The sequence below is a fragment of the Phalaenopsis equestris genome, unplaced genomic scaffold (assembly GCF_001263595.1).
Source record: "Phalaenopsis equestris unplaced genomic scaffold, ASM126359v1 Scaffold000428, whole genome shotgun sequence".
Classification (NCBI taxonomy): domain Eukaryota; kingdom Viridiplantae; phylum Streptophyta; class Magnoliopsida; order Asparagales; family Orchidaceae; genus Phalaenopsis; species Phalaenopsis equestris.
In genome coordinates this window covers 5,969,515-5,986,137 of record NW_018164869.1, presented here as the reverse complement: position 1 = coordinate 5,986,137, position 16,623 = coordinate 5,969,515, and the positions used below count along the sequence as shown (strand labels likewise).

At 37.1% G+C, this 16,623-nt stretch overlaps 1 protein-coding gene across 1 annotated transcript in view; it reads right to left on the bottom strand.

Annotated features, from left to right (window-relative positions):
• Positions 1–3,790: 3,790 nt before the first annotated feature.
• Positions 3,791–16,623, bottom strand: part of LOC110027583 (protein REDUCED WALL ACETYLATION 4-like) — a 29,245-nt gene continuing 16,412 nt past the window's right edge. The window contains exons 7-14 of the mRNA XM_020729072.1: positions 9,064–9,213; positions 8,730–8,985; positions 8,520–8,641; positions 8,336–8,422; positions 8,148–8,236; positions 8,004–8,066; positions 5,686–5,742; positions 3,791–3,926 (exon numbers count right to left, since the gene is read on the bottom strand). Of these exons, the coding sequence (XP_020584731.1) occupies positions 3,806–3,926; positions 5,686–5,742; positions 8,004–8,066; positions 8,148–8,236; positions 8,336–8,422; positions 8,520–8,641; positions 8,730–8,985; positions 9,064–9,213 (945 nt within the window). The 3' untranslated portion in view covers positions 3,791–3,805. The remainder of the gene's footprint in view (positions 3,927–5,685; positions 5,743–8,003; positions 8,067–8,147; positions 8,237–8,335; positions 8,423–8,519; positions 8,642–8,729; positions 8,986–9,063; positions 9,214–16,623) is intronic.

Below are 16,623 nucleotides of genomic sequence, written 5' to 3'. Positions count from 1 at the left end.
GGGCATGGCTCGAGCTTGACTCGACTCCTATCATCTAATTCTTTGCATAAGAGAATTAAATCCTATATATTCCCTTCTGTAAAACCTGAACTCATAAGTGAAATGCTATCTAAAATTGATTGCTGGTGTCAACGCACCACCACGATCCTCCAAAGCGTCGTTGGAGCATAGTGCTCTCGGGTTCTAAAGCTTGACTGGGTGGGATGCTAAGTGTTTTAGGTATGGTACATAGACATAGAATTGATTAATAATATAAAGCTCCACATAATAACAATAATTTCTCCCAATAAGAAGAGCCCATTCAACGTTTGGAATGTGAATCCTTTGTAAATCATTTTAATCGTGAATCTTTAATGTCATCAATATAAAAATTACTTTTCATCGTTAATATTTATATTCTATACCAAATAGATTTGCGATGATCTTATTAAGGCTGTCAAAAAAGCTTGTTGTTAGCAACAACTCATGTTCGACTTGTTAAGTAGCTCATGTTCGGATCGCTTATCGCTTGTTAAGAAAACGAGCCGAACACGAACAAATTTTTAAAGCTCGAATTATAAAAGAGCCGAATACGAACAATTCTTTGTTCGTTCATTTTCGAAATAAAAAAAAAGTTAACAATTTATATAATAATATATTACATATATTATTTATGTAATAATATATTATATATGATTATATCTAAAATTAAATCATAAATTCTCATGTAGAAATGTAGTTAGTGTTTTATTTTGTATATTTTTGGTCGAGGTCTGAAGCCCGCACTTTACATCTATTTTTTTCAATTTAGTTTTAAAGAGCCAATTTCGAGCCGAACACGAGCACAAATATTTAAATCGAGCCGAACACGAACACAAATATTTAAATCGAGCCCAACACGAACACATTGTTCACAAGCCATCGAACACAAGCTATTTCGAATGAGCCGAACACGAGCCAAGCCTAAGCTCGCTCAAGTCCGGCTCGTTTACAGCCCTAGATCTTATAATAAATCTCTTTTACATACATACACCTAAATTTCAATTTTTGATTATACGTGTCATTTTACTTTCACTTTTTAAAAGTTAAAATAATACTGTTATAAAAATGAAAATAATAGTTATATAAAAAAAAAACTCTTAACGCTCAACTAAGAAAATAAATTTCACATAAAATACCCTCCAAAGCCAACACTTCATTTGGCGCGTCCCCACCATCGTCCCAAAGCAAAGCCCGCACCGCGCCTTTTGACCACCGTGCTGAGGAAAATGCTGAAGCTTAAGGGGTTGGGGAAGAGGAGTGCGAGGGATGCGGAACGGAAGATGGCGGCAGAAGCGCGGCTGTTGAGAGGCGAAGAGAGGATAGAAGTTGTTGTGGGGAGGGAGAGTTGGTGGGGATGAAGATGGAGAAGGGGAGGTCAGAGGATTGGTGGTTAGCCCAGAGGGAGTGGGAAATGGTGGAGTGTGCATTCTTAGAACAAATATTACATTCGAATTTTAGATGTAATTTGAGTTCGAAATCTAATGACGGGGTGTCACGTGTCAAGTGAGCCCATCATAACATATTAAGATTGGTCAGTGTTAAAATTTTTGAGACCCATTTGAGATGTGACACCGCATCCTTAGATTTCGAATGCATCTGGACTCTTTCGCTAATATTTTTTTTGCATTCTTAAGTATGGCGCTTAGATATCTTTCCAATGGAAATTGTAAATACATTAGCATGTTTGCTGTTAATGCTCTGATTGGAAGAGGGATATGAATTTTGCTCGAAAATCATATATTCACTCAAGGATTGATTCAAATTTTGGGCTTGAATCAAGATCGTATCGAAACAAATGAGCCCTGATATTCATCTTTTTTTTTTAGAGCCAATTTTTAGCCGACTTAGCTCAAAAGCAGATCGTTAACAGTCCTATAAAGAGTGATGTGATGGGTAAATTGAAATTCACATGACATGTAATTAAAAAAATAAAAGACTAATCCGCCCACATACAATAGGGTAGATATACAAGAGGGTTGTTATTTGAGAAAATTTTAAAATAGGTTAGCGTTTAAACTAAAATTAATATAATCGATGTTATTAAGGTGAATAAATGCAAAAGAAATCATGGCTAGGATTTCTGCACTCCCACACTTATTCAGAAGTAGAGGGCAAATATTACGTTCGACCAGTCCAGATAGAGGTAGATGCCTAGTAGATGCCTGTTTAACTATATTGTAATAGTATTTACAATTATACCACCATAATACCCAACCAAATCATATATACATCATTCGTACATAATATTTTTTTAATATACAGACATCACACCATAAGCGCAAAAGTACCACCATATTTAAAATATAAATAAAATAATAAATTTAAAATATAAATAAAATTAGAAAATAAATAAAATTAGAAAATCATGCCTACATATTTCTGTGATGTAATCTCAAAAATGGTGTCATAAGCGAAAAACCGAAAGGACTATGCTGACTATATCAATCAGGAACTTGTGCGCACACATCAAGTGAGCCCCATCGCAACACACTGACATTGGCCAGTGTTAAAAATGATGGACCCACTTGACACGTGGTGCCACACCATTGGACTCCAAATGCATTAGGAGTATTGATGTAATATTTTTTCCATTTACAATCAATAAAAACATAGTAATATAAGTTCAGACTAATTCCAGTAAGAAATCTTTTTACCACTATTACTGATAAACCCAACTTTCTTAATAATCACAGAAACCAACTTCAAACAAAACATTCTTAAAATGAAGAAAAAGATAAAATCTGCGCACAATATTTATCCACTGTCATTCACTACGACAAAAATCATTTCAAAAGAAGGAGAGGACATAATATTAGAAAAAAAATTATACTGCAGTCTTACAAACTTTACATAATGAACAAATATATAAAACTAAATAAACATAAAAACAACTGCTTTCAGTTTTATAGGGAATAACCAACCTTCACCATGCATTTACAATTTGAAATCATGGGCATCTGACCGTTGTCCAGAATGAAAGAAGACCAACCAGAACTGTGAAACACAAAAATTATATATATATATATTCCAAAATTTGAAGCTCACATTAAGCCACCAATATTCCATTCTTCAATCAAATCATTCATCATCGGTTTTCCACAGCACCATACCAAAATGAAAGCTTCATTAAATTATGAAAAGCTTGATGTCATGCCTGTGAATTAAGGTCCAATAATGAATTTGCAATTTGCTATACAGCTATTAAATGAACAAACAGGAGAGAGAGGGAGAGAGAGAGAAAGGGGGAGAGAGAGAGAGGGAGAGAGAGGATCTGTGATTAAAAAAAATTATAAGAAATAAAAGAGAATCAAAATAAAAAATACCGCGGGTATTGGTATCTGCAGGAGAATGAATGAAATAGAATACAAACAAATGGAGATGGCAACCCCAGCAAGAAAATTTTGCAGAAGGCGCTTGTTGTCCTTGGTGGGTAAGAATGCACTCTTTAGTGTATTTGTAAGCTCAAACACTCTAAAGGACATCTGCAGAAGAAGGCAAAAGCGATTGAATTTAGGGAAAAATATATACATAGCACACAATTCTAATGTATTTATATATCTCACACCTACACTTTGATATTTGCATACATAGCACTTTGGTGCTTTAAACCTATCACTTGTATTTCACTTTTAAAATGACGATGGTGTTATTTTTGATGTGATATTAAATATGTGAGTAAATATGAAAATTTAGGGGTGAAATATGTAAATAGATAAGAATTGTGTGTTATGTATGCACTCATGAACAGGCAAGATGCACAAAAAAAAATAGAATAAAATCTAACTTAACAAGTGGTGAGATTACTCACAAATAGATAGATTATGGTAGTTAGCAAAAAATTGAGCAGTGGATAATTTGGAATAAGAGAAAGCAGCCACTTGGGCTGCCCATTCGGTCGGCCCAACCTGCAAGTTAAAGAAGGACTATTATGGGTCTACTTATTACTTGATGGAAACCATGACATAGCATCATGAATCTAACAAATTTGTATGAATTTTAAATAAACAAAAAGGATGATCGATTCAGCCTACAAACTAAAAAACCTTCAATTTTTAGTCCGCGTGAATTCACTAGGAGTAACTGTCATTGGTTGATCCACTTTATATCAAAGCCCCACTAAATTGAACAAATTGCGTTCAAATTGTATGGCACGATTAAAGTAAACAACTATAGCAGCAATAAGTGATAAGTTTCATCGTCACAAATATTATGAACAATTTCTAAGCACATAACGTAGGATAACTTTCTTGTTTAGGTAAAACTCCAAGACCACCACATCAAACACCACATCAAGAAGCACTTTGCCGATGTAAGACTCTCTGGACATATTCTATTGTCAAATTAACTCTTACTTTAATTTTGTCTATATAAACTAGGAATCCTGAGATAAACTAGGAATCCTGAGTAAAATTCAATTCAAAATTCTTCCAAATTCTTTCTCCTCTCCCTCTCCTCTCTCCTTGCTATGGAGACTTACTGCAAGAAAGAAACAAACTGCTGCTTTATTTGAGATCAAGGATCTCTCTCATTTGATAAAAAAATTAGCTCTCCATAACTACATACACAAATTTGAATATCAATGGCTTTAAGGAGAAAGATAGCTTGGTGTAGAAAATATGCTCACTTAAAAATTCACTTTTTAATCTCTTTCTAAGGGGTTTCGAGTGAATAAAATTAACCCACCCGTTGCATGTTCCAAACATGCATATGGCGGCCCTCAATAAAAAAACCTTCAAATTAAAGAGGATACAAACTTGAAATTCAAGTTATTGGCTAATTGTATTGTACAATCATAATTGTATGGTACGATGATGGTCGTGCAATATAATCATTCGATTCATAGACTGAATATTAGGCTGATTTGACACATCGATCAAATTAGTTTAGAAAAAAAAAATATTATAAATCAGGAGCACAATCGTATAATATGATAGGCACAATTTTTAAATTGCTAGTACTATCCACAGTACATAGCACAATCTAGAGATCGGTTAACATGAATAACATATTAATTAAATAATCAAGATCTTCGATTTGATTGAAGATGAAATTGCCATATGATACACAATTTTTTATTTGGGGCATTAACTAGCAAATTTCAATCAGGAAACCCAAACTCATACTCAATGAAGCTTTATTCTTTAGGAGAGTTGAAAATTGGATGCATATTCAGCTTTCTTTCTCTCGGTTGAGTTCAGAGAGTTTATACAATCAATCTCATTTCTAGTTGGTTACCCTTAATGATCTTAATTAGTTGTAAATATAGTAAAGGGTAAATGTTTCAACAAAAAGAAATAATATAAAGGCTAGACATAGTAAGAATGTAACAAAGATGAGGTTGACAAACTTTTAATTTTAAATGGAATAATCAGATTAAGCTCGACCATGCTGGAAAAAATGGTAGCACTGACAAAGAAAAATGAAGCATGCTGGAAAAAATGGTAGCACTAACAAAGAAAAATGAAGAAAACTATCCTGATGTTTGATGAGACTGATAAACTAGATCATACTTGATTATTCAGGCACTCAAAGAAATTTTCTCACAAATTCTTGTTTGATTGCTAAATCATAAGCCCATTTAAAGCCTAACAATGTGAAATTATTGCCAAATCAAATAGTTTAACATAAATAAAATGGAATAAAAAAAGCTTGAAGTACACCCACCTCAACCAGATATGGATCTGCGCGATATATGTCTCCAATGTGATCTTGCCAAGCCACCTAAGAACACAAAAGGGGAAAAAAAGATTTGCAATGATTATTCAACAACGAGATCTAAAAATAATTGGAAATGTATGCCTTTAGCTTAACAACTTACGCAAAGAGGGTCAACGAGTAACTTCCGAATGCGTTAGTTTGGCACGAAGCACTAACTTAAATATGATTACATTTCTCAAATAAGCTCTTACGTGATGGGGATCCATGAAGTGTAAGGATGGTATTTATTGTAAGTAATTTTGTCTAGCCTGTAGATATATTCATACCACAAACCACCAACCTAGAAATATGCATAAAATTCTTGTTAATCATATGTTCCAACATAAAATGATGATGACATCTCCTATGATTAGAAGAACAAGGAATGCATGCGACTTACCAACAAGCAAACTACAACTATGCTTGATTTAATTGATAATCTCAATTTAGTTTCGGTTTCATCAAGTTTTTCCATCCATCTTTCAACTTGGCATGCAAGAAGATCGAACGATGAAGCAAACCAAGGCAGAAATCATATATATATATATATAAGGGGGGTGTGAGTGTGTGTCCAAGAAACTTACATTTGGATGGTAGTAGGCATAAATCATTCCTATGATCCAGATATAGCGATCAAGACCAGATCTGAAGTGCCATTCATGCAAAAGAGGGATGCTTGCCTTAGAAGGATCTGGATCTTTGTACCCTGCACCAAAAAAAATTCAAAGAACTGTTACCACCTGAGATAATCAACAAGACACACGGGACCGCAAAAAATTGTACAAGAAACTGGCCTAAAAAGAAGGTGAAGGGAGTCCACAGAACTTCAAAAACTCCAGGAACTTCCCATATCAAGATAACAACCAAAAAACAAGAGAAGATCTTCACAGCAATAACCGACCCAATCTCATTGTATTTGTTGAAAATACCGAGTGTCACATAAACCATAAGGGTGAATAGAGTGTGCATTGGACAAATATAATACAGCATGTAATCATTGTTGAGGACAATGCAACACAGGATCACAAATAAGTTCAGTCTCCACATCATCTGTGTTTGAAGTGTGAAACATCAAAGACAACACATTTAACAAACAAGACAATAGAAACCACATAATTGCATACATACCTGAGCAAATCGAGCGAGGCTGAAATCCTTTTTGACAAAATAATAAGAGAAGTTCCCAAATCCAGTCATCCAGACATAAGCAGCTATAAAGATGCGGATCGCATTGTACATTTCCGTGGCAGCAAAGTAGTGGTACATTAGAAATAAGACCTGATAAAGAATAGAAATTTGAAGCATGATAAATATCCAAAAAGAAAACTACATCCTACTGTTGACCTCAATAAAATATTAGGCTGATTTGTTACACATCAATCAAATTAGTATAGAAAAAACAATATTATACATCAGGAGCACAATCGTATAATATGATAGGTACAACTTTTAAATTGCTAGTACCATCCACAGTATATAGCACAATCTAGAGATCGGTTTACATGAATAACATATTAATTAAATAATCAAGATCTTCGATTTGATTGAAGATGAAATTGCCATATGATACACAATTTTTTATTTGGGGCATTAACTAGCAAATTTCAATCAGGAAACCCAAACTCATACTCAATGAAGCTTTATTCTTTAGGAGAGTTGAAAATTGGATGCATATTCAGCTTTCTTTCTCTCGGTTGAGTTCAGAGAGTTTATACAATCAATCTCATTTCTAGTTGGTTACCCTTAATGATCTTAATTAGTTGTAAATATAGTATGGGGTAAATGTTTCAACAAAAAGAAATAATATAAAGGCTAGACATGGTAAGAATGTAACAAAGATGAGCTTGACAAACTTCTAATTTTAAATGGAATAATCAGATCAAGCTCGACCATGCTGGAAAAAATGGTAGCACTAACAAAGAAAAATGAAGAAAACTATCCTGATGTTTGATGAGACTGATAAACTAGATCATACTTGATTATTCAGGCACTCAAAGAAATTTTCTCACAAATTCTTGTTTGATTGCTAAATCATAAGCCCATTTAAAGCCTAACAATGTGAAATTATTGCCAAATCAAATAGTTTAACATAAATAAAATAAAATAAAAAAAGCTTGAAGTGCACCACCTCAACCAGATATGGATCTGCGAGATATATGTCTCCAATGTGACCTTGCCAAGCCACCTAAGAACACAAAAGGGGAAAAAAAAATTTGCAATGATTAACTCACAACGAGATCTAAAAGTATTGGAGATGTATGCCTTTAGCTTTGAAAAGAACTTACGCAAAGAGGGTCAACGAGTCACTTCTAAGCAGCTGTGAAACATTTCTTAGACAAATATAAACGCTAAAATACATAATAAGAATGCGTTAGTTTGGCACGAAGCACTAACTTAAATATGATTACATTTCTCAAATAAGCTCTTACGTGATGGGGATCCATGAAGTGTAAGGATGGTATTTATTGTAAGTAATTTTGTCTAGCCTGTAGATATATTCATACCACAAACCACCAACCTAGAAATATGCATAAAATTCTTGTTAATCATATGTTCCAACATAAAATGATGATGACATCTCCTATGATTAGAAGAACAAGGAATGCATGCGACTTACCAACAAGCAAACTACAACTATGCTTGATTTAATTGATAATCTCAATTTAGTTTCGGTTTCATCAAGTTTTTCCATCCATCTTTCAACTTGGCATGCAAGAAGATCGAACGATGAAGCAAACCAAGGCAGAAATCATATATATATATATATAAGGGGGGTGTGAGTGTGTGTCCAAGAAACTTACATTTGGATGGTAGTAGGCATAAATCATTCCTATGATCCAGATATAGCGATCAAGACCAGATCTGAAGTGCCATTCATGCAAAAGAGGGATGCTTGCCTTAGAAGGATCTGGATCTTTGTACCCTGCACCAAAAAAAATTCAAAGAACTGTTACCACCTGAGATAATCAACAAGACACACGGGACCGCAAAAAATTGTACAAGAAACTGGCCTAAAAAGAAGGTGAAGGGAGTCCACAGAACTTCAAAAACTCCAGGAACTTCCCATATCAAGATAACAACCAAAAAACAAGAGAAGATCTTCACAGCAATAACCGACCCAATCTCATTGTATTTGTTGAAAATACCGAGTGTCACATAAACCATAAGGGTGAATAGAGTGTGCATTGGACAAATATAATACAGCATGTAATCATTGTTGAGGACAATGCAACACAGGATCACAAATAAGTTCAGTCTCCACATCATCTGTGTTTGAAGTGTGAAACATCAAAGACAACACATTTAACAAACAAGACAATAGAAACCACATAATTGCATACATACCTGAGCAAATCGAGCGAGGCTGAAATCCTTTTTGACAAAATAATAAGAGAAGTTCCCAAATCCAGTCATCCAGACATAAGCAGCTATAAAGATGCGGATCGCATTGTACATTCCCGTGGCAGAAAAGTAGTGGTACATTAGAAATAAGACCTAATAAAGAATAGAAATTTGAAGCATGATAAACATCCAAAAAGAAAACCACATCCTACATTATTTTGGAACAATAACAAATGCGGAAAACAAGGTAAATGATTAGGAGGAACTCGAATTTGTACAAGCTGTTAACATACCAGGTAGTGCACTGACCTTCAAAATTTAGGGTTTAGGGTTTATATCAATTTTATAGCATGCAACTAAAGATAGCGACTCATTTCATTTAAGTTTCTATTAACTGGACTCTTCCCATGCTTTTTAAAATAGAGTTAGGCTGTGTTTGGGGCCGCGGTTTTTGCGCGGCATGGCCGCAAACTGCTGCGAGCAAAATTTTTTCCCTGTTTGTTTCGTAACTTTGCGGGGGCGGTGATAAGAAGCTTTTGGGAAGCAGGCCGCGGCATCAACCCCATGGCCCCACATTGGCCCCTAAAATTTTTTACCTTTACCCTCGCGACACTTTTGCCATAGTGGCCTCCTCCTCCGCGTCTTCCCCTCGTGCGAAAAAAAGAAGCACATTCCTCTGCTCTACTCCTCATTCGAAAACCATAAGAATCAAGGTATATGGATCTTCGAAAATTCTCTCCAGAGTCTCCCTTGCGTCTCTGCTCCTCCCTTTCCTCTTCTCCCATCGCCAGCTTCGTATATCAATTTGGATATGTAATATTTAGTAGCATGAAGGAGTTTATCGTGGTACATTCTTGGGGTGTTACGAAGCATGTGCACCCTAAACAGTTTTACCAAAGAATGGCAGAATGATCATTTTTCCAAAAACAGCTGCTCTGAAGCTGTTTTCACACAGCTGCACCAAACAGACAGTCAGCTTCCTCGCAACAACTTCTTGGGACAGCGCAGCTGAAGCTGAAAAGCTGGTAAGCTGCAGCTACGCAAAACAAAGTCTTAGGGTCTGTTTGGTGCAGCCGCAGCTTTCCAGCTTTTCAGCTGCTATTGCGCTGCCCCAGGAAGCTGCTGTGGGGAAGCTGCTGCGGGGAAGCTAGCTGGTTGTTTGTTGCAGCTGTGTGAAAACAGCTGTGAGGTAGTTATTTCTGAAAAAAATGATCATTCTGCCCCTGTTTAGTTAAACTGTTTGAAACAGAACAATGATAGTCTTATATATGATACATCAGAAGCAAAAATTCTCTTTCCAAGCTAAACAGGTAAAAAATAAACTTCTACAATTTTTAGTCAATCTTAGAAGTCATAATTTTGATACTTTTAAGGAAAAAGTTCAAATAAAAACAGTTCAGAATTACAAATATTCATCTCACATCACAGTGAGTATCAAAATAGTAAAAAAATAGTCCAGATTTACAGATATTAATCAACTTTATCTTGTTGCAGTATACCCACATCATCACATCGTGTTAATAATAAATCTAATATGGAGATGAAACATAAAAAAGTTATCAAAACTACCACACGCTTTGAACAAGAAAACCTTAAATATCATCAAACAAATCAGAAGTCAACTAAAAAATTAAAGTTACTCTAAATATTGACAGTATATCACGTAAGATCCTTGAATTCCATCTAATCCAAACCAATCTTCAAAAGCAAGCTAATTAAAAGAAGATGTCACAAGCATGGTTCCAATTGTAGAAGGACCAAACAACAATATAAAGCCATCAATTTTGGCTAATTGGCATGATGCAGATCAAATCCTGCTTAAATGCTGCCCAAATCGTGTTACCACAAAGCTCCTAAGGCTTCTATTGGAGTCCTGAAGATAAAAAGAAGATGAAAATTTTCATTAAACATCAAATGGCAGAGGCAGTGATGCTCTAAGTACCTGAACATTGCCATGAGGATCTCTTTCCAAAAGAAGCTGTTCCTGGACTGCTTGGGGAAGGAATTCAAACAACATAAGGAGACTGTTGTGTGAGCTTCTTTTTCCACTGCCCATCTTGGTCAAAAACACCATGTGCCAATATTTCATTTAGCTCTGAAATAAGAGTCTGAACCTGAATCACGAATTTCCAACAAGTAAAATATACACAGGACTTCTTCCACTGCCGCTTGGACTTCTCCTTGAACACGCCTGAAGGAGCAGTTTTCATTAGCCGTAAAAGCCGTTCTCGACGGAGGCTGCCAGAGATATTCAGCCTTCACCGGTGTTATCGCCTTAAGCAGCTAGTTCCTCCAGTGTTCGAAGCTCCGCGGCTAATTTGGTTGGAGGCTGATAAGGGTTTTCAAGTGGATAACCGCCATTTTCTGGATGGATCGACAAAGGGAATTAGGTCCATGGCGAAGGAAGGATGGAACAGATGAAGAGGCACAGAGGTAAAAGTCGCGTTGAGGAAGCTGAGCCGTGACATATAGCTGGCTTTCGGCTTTCACACCAAATCACACAAAGTTGCGGCAGCAACGCCGCCCAAAATCGAAAAAAAACGCAGTGTCTCCCCGCGCCGCATGCCCCCTACCCCCCCAAACATAGCCTTAATCTCGAGACAGCAATTTTCAGACGGGCAATCACCTAGGGCAATCACCTACAACTATAGCACCTACAACTATAGCAACTGACAAGGGTACCTTTGGGGGAGTTAGCAAGGCAGGACAGGGGAGTAACAAGACAAATATGAGTGGAAAGAGGCCAGAAAAAGGAACTTCTTCCAATACAGTGCTTGTCAGGAGGTGTCGATTGTCATGGCTAAGAACACACAGCCTCCGGCTGGCCCACGAGCAAAGATGTCTCACTCATAGACCAGGGTGTCGTCGATAAGGTGGAGACATGAAGTCAGAGGATAGTCCAAAGAAAGAAATTCAGTTTCAGGGTGATGAAGGAGAAATGTTAGTCATACAGAGAGTTCTACAGTCAGAGCTGGAAAGAGATTATTCATGGTTGAGACACAATATCTTTCACACCAAGTGTACGGTAAAGGACAATGTTTGCAGTTTGATCATTGACGGTGCGAGTTATGAAAATGTGGTGTCCACGCTGATGATAATGAAATTGGGATTGGCCGCACAGAAACATCCTCAAATATATTCCCTCACCTGATTGAAAAGGGAAACGAGATATGCGTGCATGGGCAGTGCTTGATTGAACTTTCAATTGGGCATCAGTTACAAGAGCAAGTGGGGTGCGACGTGATTCCGATGGATGCGTGTCATATTCTATTGGGGAGGCCTTGGTAGTTCGACTACAAGACTCAGCACAATGGCTTCAAGAATAATTGCTTTTTTAAAAAAATAGAAAACACATCATGTTGTTACCTATTAAGGAGGCGAGGGATAGGCGACAAAGAGGAGGCGTTAGTCTCAATGACCACCTTCAAGCAGTCAACTTGGGATGCTTCAGTGGTACTGACATTAGCGCTACTAGAGGGAACTGAGAAGAGTGAGATACCTACAATGCTACAACCACTACTACATGACTTTCAGGATGTGATGACCGAAGTCTTCCAAAGGGATTACCTCCACCGAGGGACATTTAACGCACCATAAATCTCATAGCAGGATCAGTGTTGCCAAATTGGCTTGTCTAGAGATTGAGACTGACAGAGTATGATGAGTTGAAGCGACAGGTATAGGATCTCGTCTCAAGATGGTTGGTTAGATAGAGTATTAGTCCGTGTGTTGTCTCCACCATGATGGTACCCAAGAAGAACGGTTCGTGACGAATGATTGATAGCATGGTCATCAACAAGAATACAATCAAGTACTGATTCCCCATACCTCACCAAGACGAACTCTTAGATCAGTGGGTATCACCAAGTCCACTTTCAAGGCACGAGATGGGTTATACAAGTAGATGGTTATGCCCTTCTGATTGTCAAATGCACCCATATTGAAAATTTTGAGGTGGTTTAATATACAACCAATCTGAGGAACACTTACATCACCTGAGCGCGGTATTCGAGGTATTGCAAGAAGAAAAGCTTCATGTCCAACTAAAAAAGTGTCACTTTTTGATAGACCATGTATGTTTTTTGGGTAATATTGTGTCTAGCACAGACATTCAGATGGATCCTATAAAGATCGAGGCTATTGCAAACTAGATCGCACCGCGTTCGTTCACCGAGTTGAGATAGTTTCTGGGACTAGTGTCATTTTACAGGTGATCCATCAAAAGCTTCAGTACCATCACCGCCTCTCTGCATAACTTTTGAAGGAAGAGAAATTCCAGTAGACAGATGCAGCTCAGAATAATTTCAATGCACCTAAAGAGAAGGAGACCCAGACACCAGTTTTAGCATTAACAGATTTCAACAAGCTGTTTGAGGTAAAGTTGTGTTGCATCCGGCGTGGGCATAGAAGCAGCGCTGAGCTTGGGAAGTGATCCCATCGCCTTTTTAGTGAGAAGATGAATGATTCCAGGAAGAAATACACAATGCACGACCTGAAGTTTTATGCTATAATGAGAGCTACTAAACAATGGAGTCATTACTACGAACGAGCAAGTTCATGTTGTTCACGGACCACAAAATCTTGAAATTCTTAAATAGTTAGAGTAAACTGAAGAGCCGACACGCAACTTGGTTGGAGTTCTTAGCATCGTTCCAGCTCATGCTTAAGCAAAAGGCAGGGAGTCGAAACCAAGTAGCGAATGCACTGAGCCTCTGTCACATGCCAATCACTGCGATGCAAGCTCGAGTCGTGGGCATTGAGGTAGTAAAGGAGCTATACAAGAGATGCGGATTTCGGGAAAATCTGGAAGCAGTGTTAGGAGAAGTCTATCAGGCAATACTGCAGAGCTAATAAATACTTGTTCTACCAGAGCAAGTTGTGCATTCCCAAATGTTCGCTAAGGGAGTCCATTATTCAAGAAAGCCACAGTGAAAAACTTAAGGAGCATTTTGGTAGAAAGAAGACTCACACTTGTAAAAGAACACTTCTTTAAGCCCTGACTAGCGAGAGATGCGGAGCAGCACGTCCGAAAATGCATGATTTGTCATATGGCAAAAATCAAAGAGAAATATGCAGGTTTATACACCCCATTACCAATACCAGAGGCATCGTGGATGGATGTAACATAAATTTTATGGTGGAACTTTCGAGAACTCGACAAAACAAGGATTTAGTTATGGTCGTGGTGGATTGATTCTCAAAGATAACACATTTCGTACTCTACCAATGGACACTGGATGCATTGCATGTAGCCAACTTGTATTTCAAGGAGATTGAAAAACTGCACGGAATACCCAGGACCATCACTTCAAACAGAGATGTCAAGTTTTTGAGTCACTTTTAGAGGACTTTGTGGAGAAAACTAGGAGGTAAGCTTCAATTCAATTCAACAGCATGCTCCCAGACAGACGTTTAGACAGAGATAGTAAGCAGGAGCGTTGGATATCTGCTGAGATGCTTTGTTGGTAAAAATATCAAACAGTGAGATTCGATTCTTGCTCAAGCCGAGTTTGCGTAAATCAGATCTATAAGTCAAACTACGGGTCGCACCCCATTTGAGATTGTGTACGAGCACAACCTGCTCACCTCACTCAAATAAGTACCGATATTGCAAATGTCGGAGATTAGTGAGGATGCTGAGGAACGGGTGCACGAGAATCAGAAGCTCCACAAGAAAGTTGAAAAAGAGATCATTAAGCAGAATCACAAATACCAAGCAAAGACACACAAAACAAGGAAAAATGTGACATTTAAGGAAGATCCAGTGTGGATCCAGTTGAAGAAAGAGAGATCCCAGTATGAGCATTCAGAGAACTCAAGCCCAGAGCAAAAGATCCACTTAAAATACTTCAGAAGTTCAATGATAATGCCTACAAGATTGACCTGCGAGGGGACTACAATATTTCCTCCACATTCAATATTACAAACCTAACACCGTATTACAAAGACTTCCCAGAGACTTCAATGAATGAAGTCAAAGCTCCCCAAATCACGGGAGACTGTCGCGAGGCTTCGTATGGCTGAATCGGCCCAACCAATTCAGCAAGGGTCTCAGTCCGACAGGAGGCTGGACCAATCAGCTATTTCAAGGGACAGGAACTAACGCTCCATTTGCTCACTCTGTTATTTTATTTTAGCACTATATATATGTCGTTTGTGTGTTTTCGGGTTTAGTTTTCTCTTTCTGATTTCAGGGTTCCAATGGCCAGGTGTCTTCTCCCTTATTAGGGCAACATATCAGATGACAGGTGGTGCTTCGATTGTATCCTAGTCTCACTACTGTCAACCTCCTCTACACCCTCCTCCACTATCGTCAAACTTTTCCAGCAGCTGGATGCTGCTGCATCCTTCCTACCCTCCACCTACTAACTGCCACAGTCTCTCATCACCTTCGCCCTCGCTTTAAGGTCTCGTTTGTACCCGTGTTATTTTATTTCTAGTTTTATGAACTCTTGTTGTGCTTCTTTCTAAATTTCAACAATAATAATCGTCTTTGATTGTCCTTCGACTTACTCTGAAATCACCTGCAATATTTTATGGAGCAAAATGTTGGTTTGAAAAATTAAGTTAAGGGTTACTGAGATGCGAATGCTCAAGTGGATAAGTAGCTTTACACCTAGAGACAAAACACAAAACGAATACATCCGTGAAAAGGTTGGAATAGCTCTCGTGGGATTAGAGTCATCTTAAGATTATTTGATCACATTAAACATCAATCATTTGAAGAACCATTTAGGAGAGTAAATGTTTTAAACTTATATTAAGAAAGGCAAAGATAGACCAAAAAAGACTTGGACATTGTATAAAAAATGAACTTAATTCATTAGAATTAAATGAAAATAATAGAGTCAATAAAACACAAAAGAGAAAAAGAATTCATGTTGCCCACCCCAAATAATGGGATAAAGGCTTGTTGTAGTAGTAAATTGTTGTTGTTGTTCTCATCGTTGTCGTCTCAAACCTAGGTGCGTTGGTTAGATTCAAATTCTTGAAATGAGGTGTAAGTCTTAACGACCACTTCTGGATGATGCTTCTTATATTGACGAGAAACCTAGATCTTCACTTTGGTGATTTCTAATTCATTTTGTCTAAACATTTCATGATTGGTTTTTATATGTAATTGAGATTAGATGAATTTCATTATGTGTCGGATTATGTTTTATGGCGTAAATTCTAAATTCCAATAAACTGATTTAATTTTCTTAGAATTCTTGAAAAATTTTAAATTTGGTACCTTCTAAATTATTATTTGGAGGGAACAGCTTTTCAGATTTTACGAAATGTGATATTTTACATTCTAATTTGAGTGAACCTTATATTCTAAGACAATCTGTATCAATGAGTCATAAGTTTGATTGGATGCTTAATGAGATTTACAAAAATATCAATAAAAAAAAATTTGATTGATTTATAATGAATGTCATATCAATGATTAGAGTGTGCATGACCATCATGATAAGATCATTGAAAACTATGATATAGCAAACAAGAGTACCCAGGACAGCCATGAGATGATCCAGCAAAATCATATGAAGTTGATTTGTTTGTCCAATGCTCAAAAAA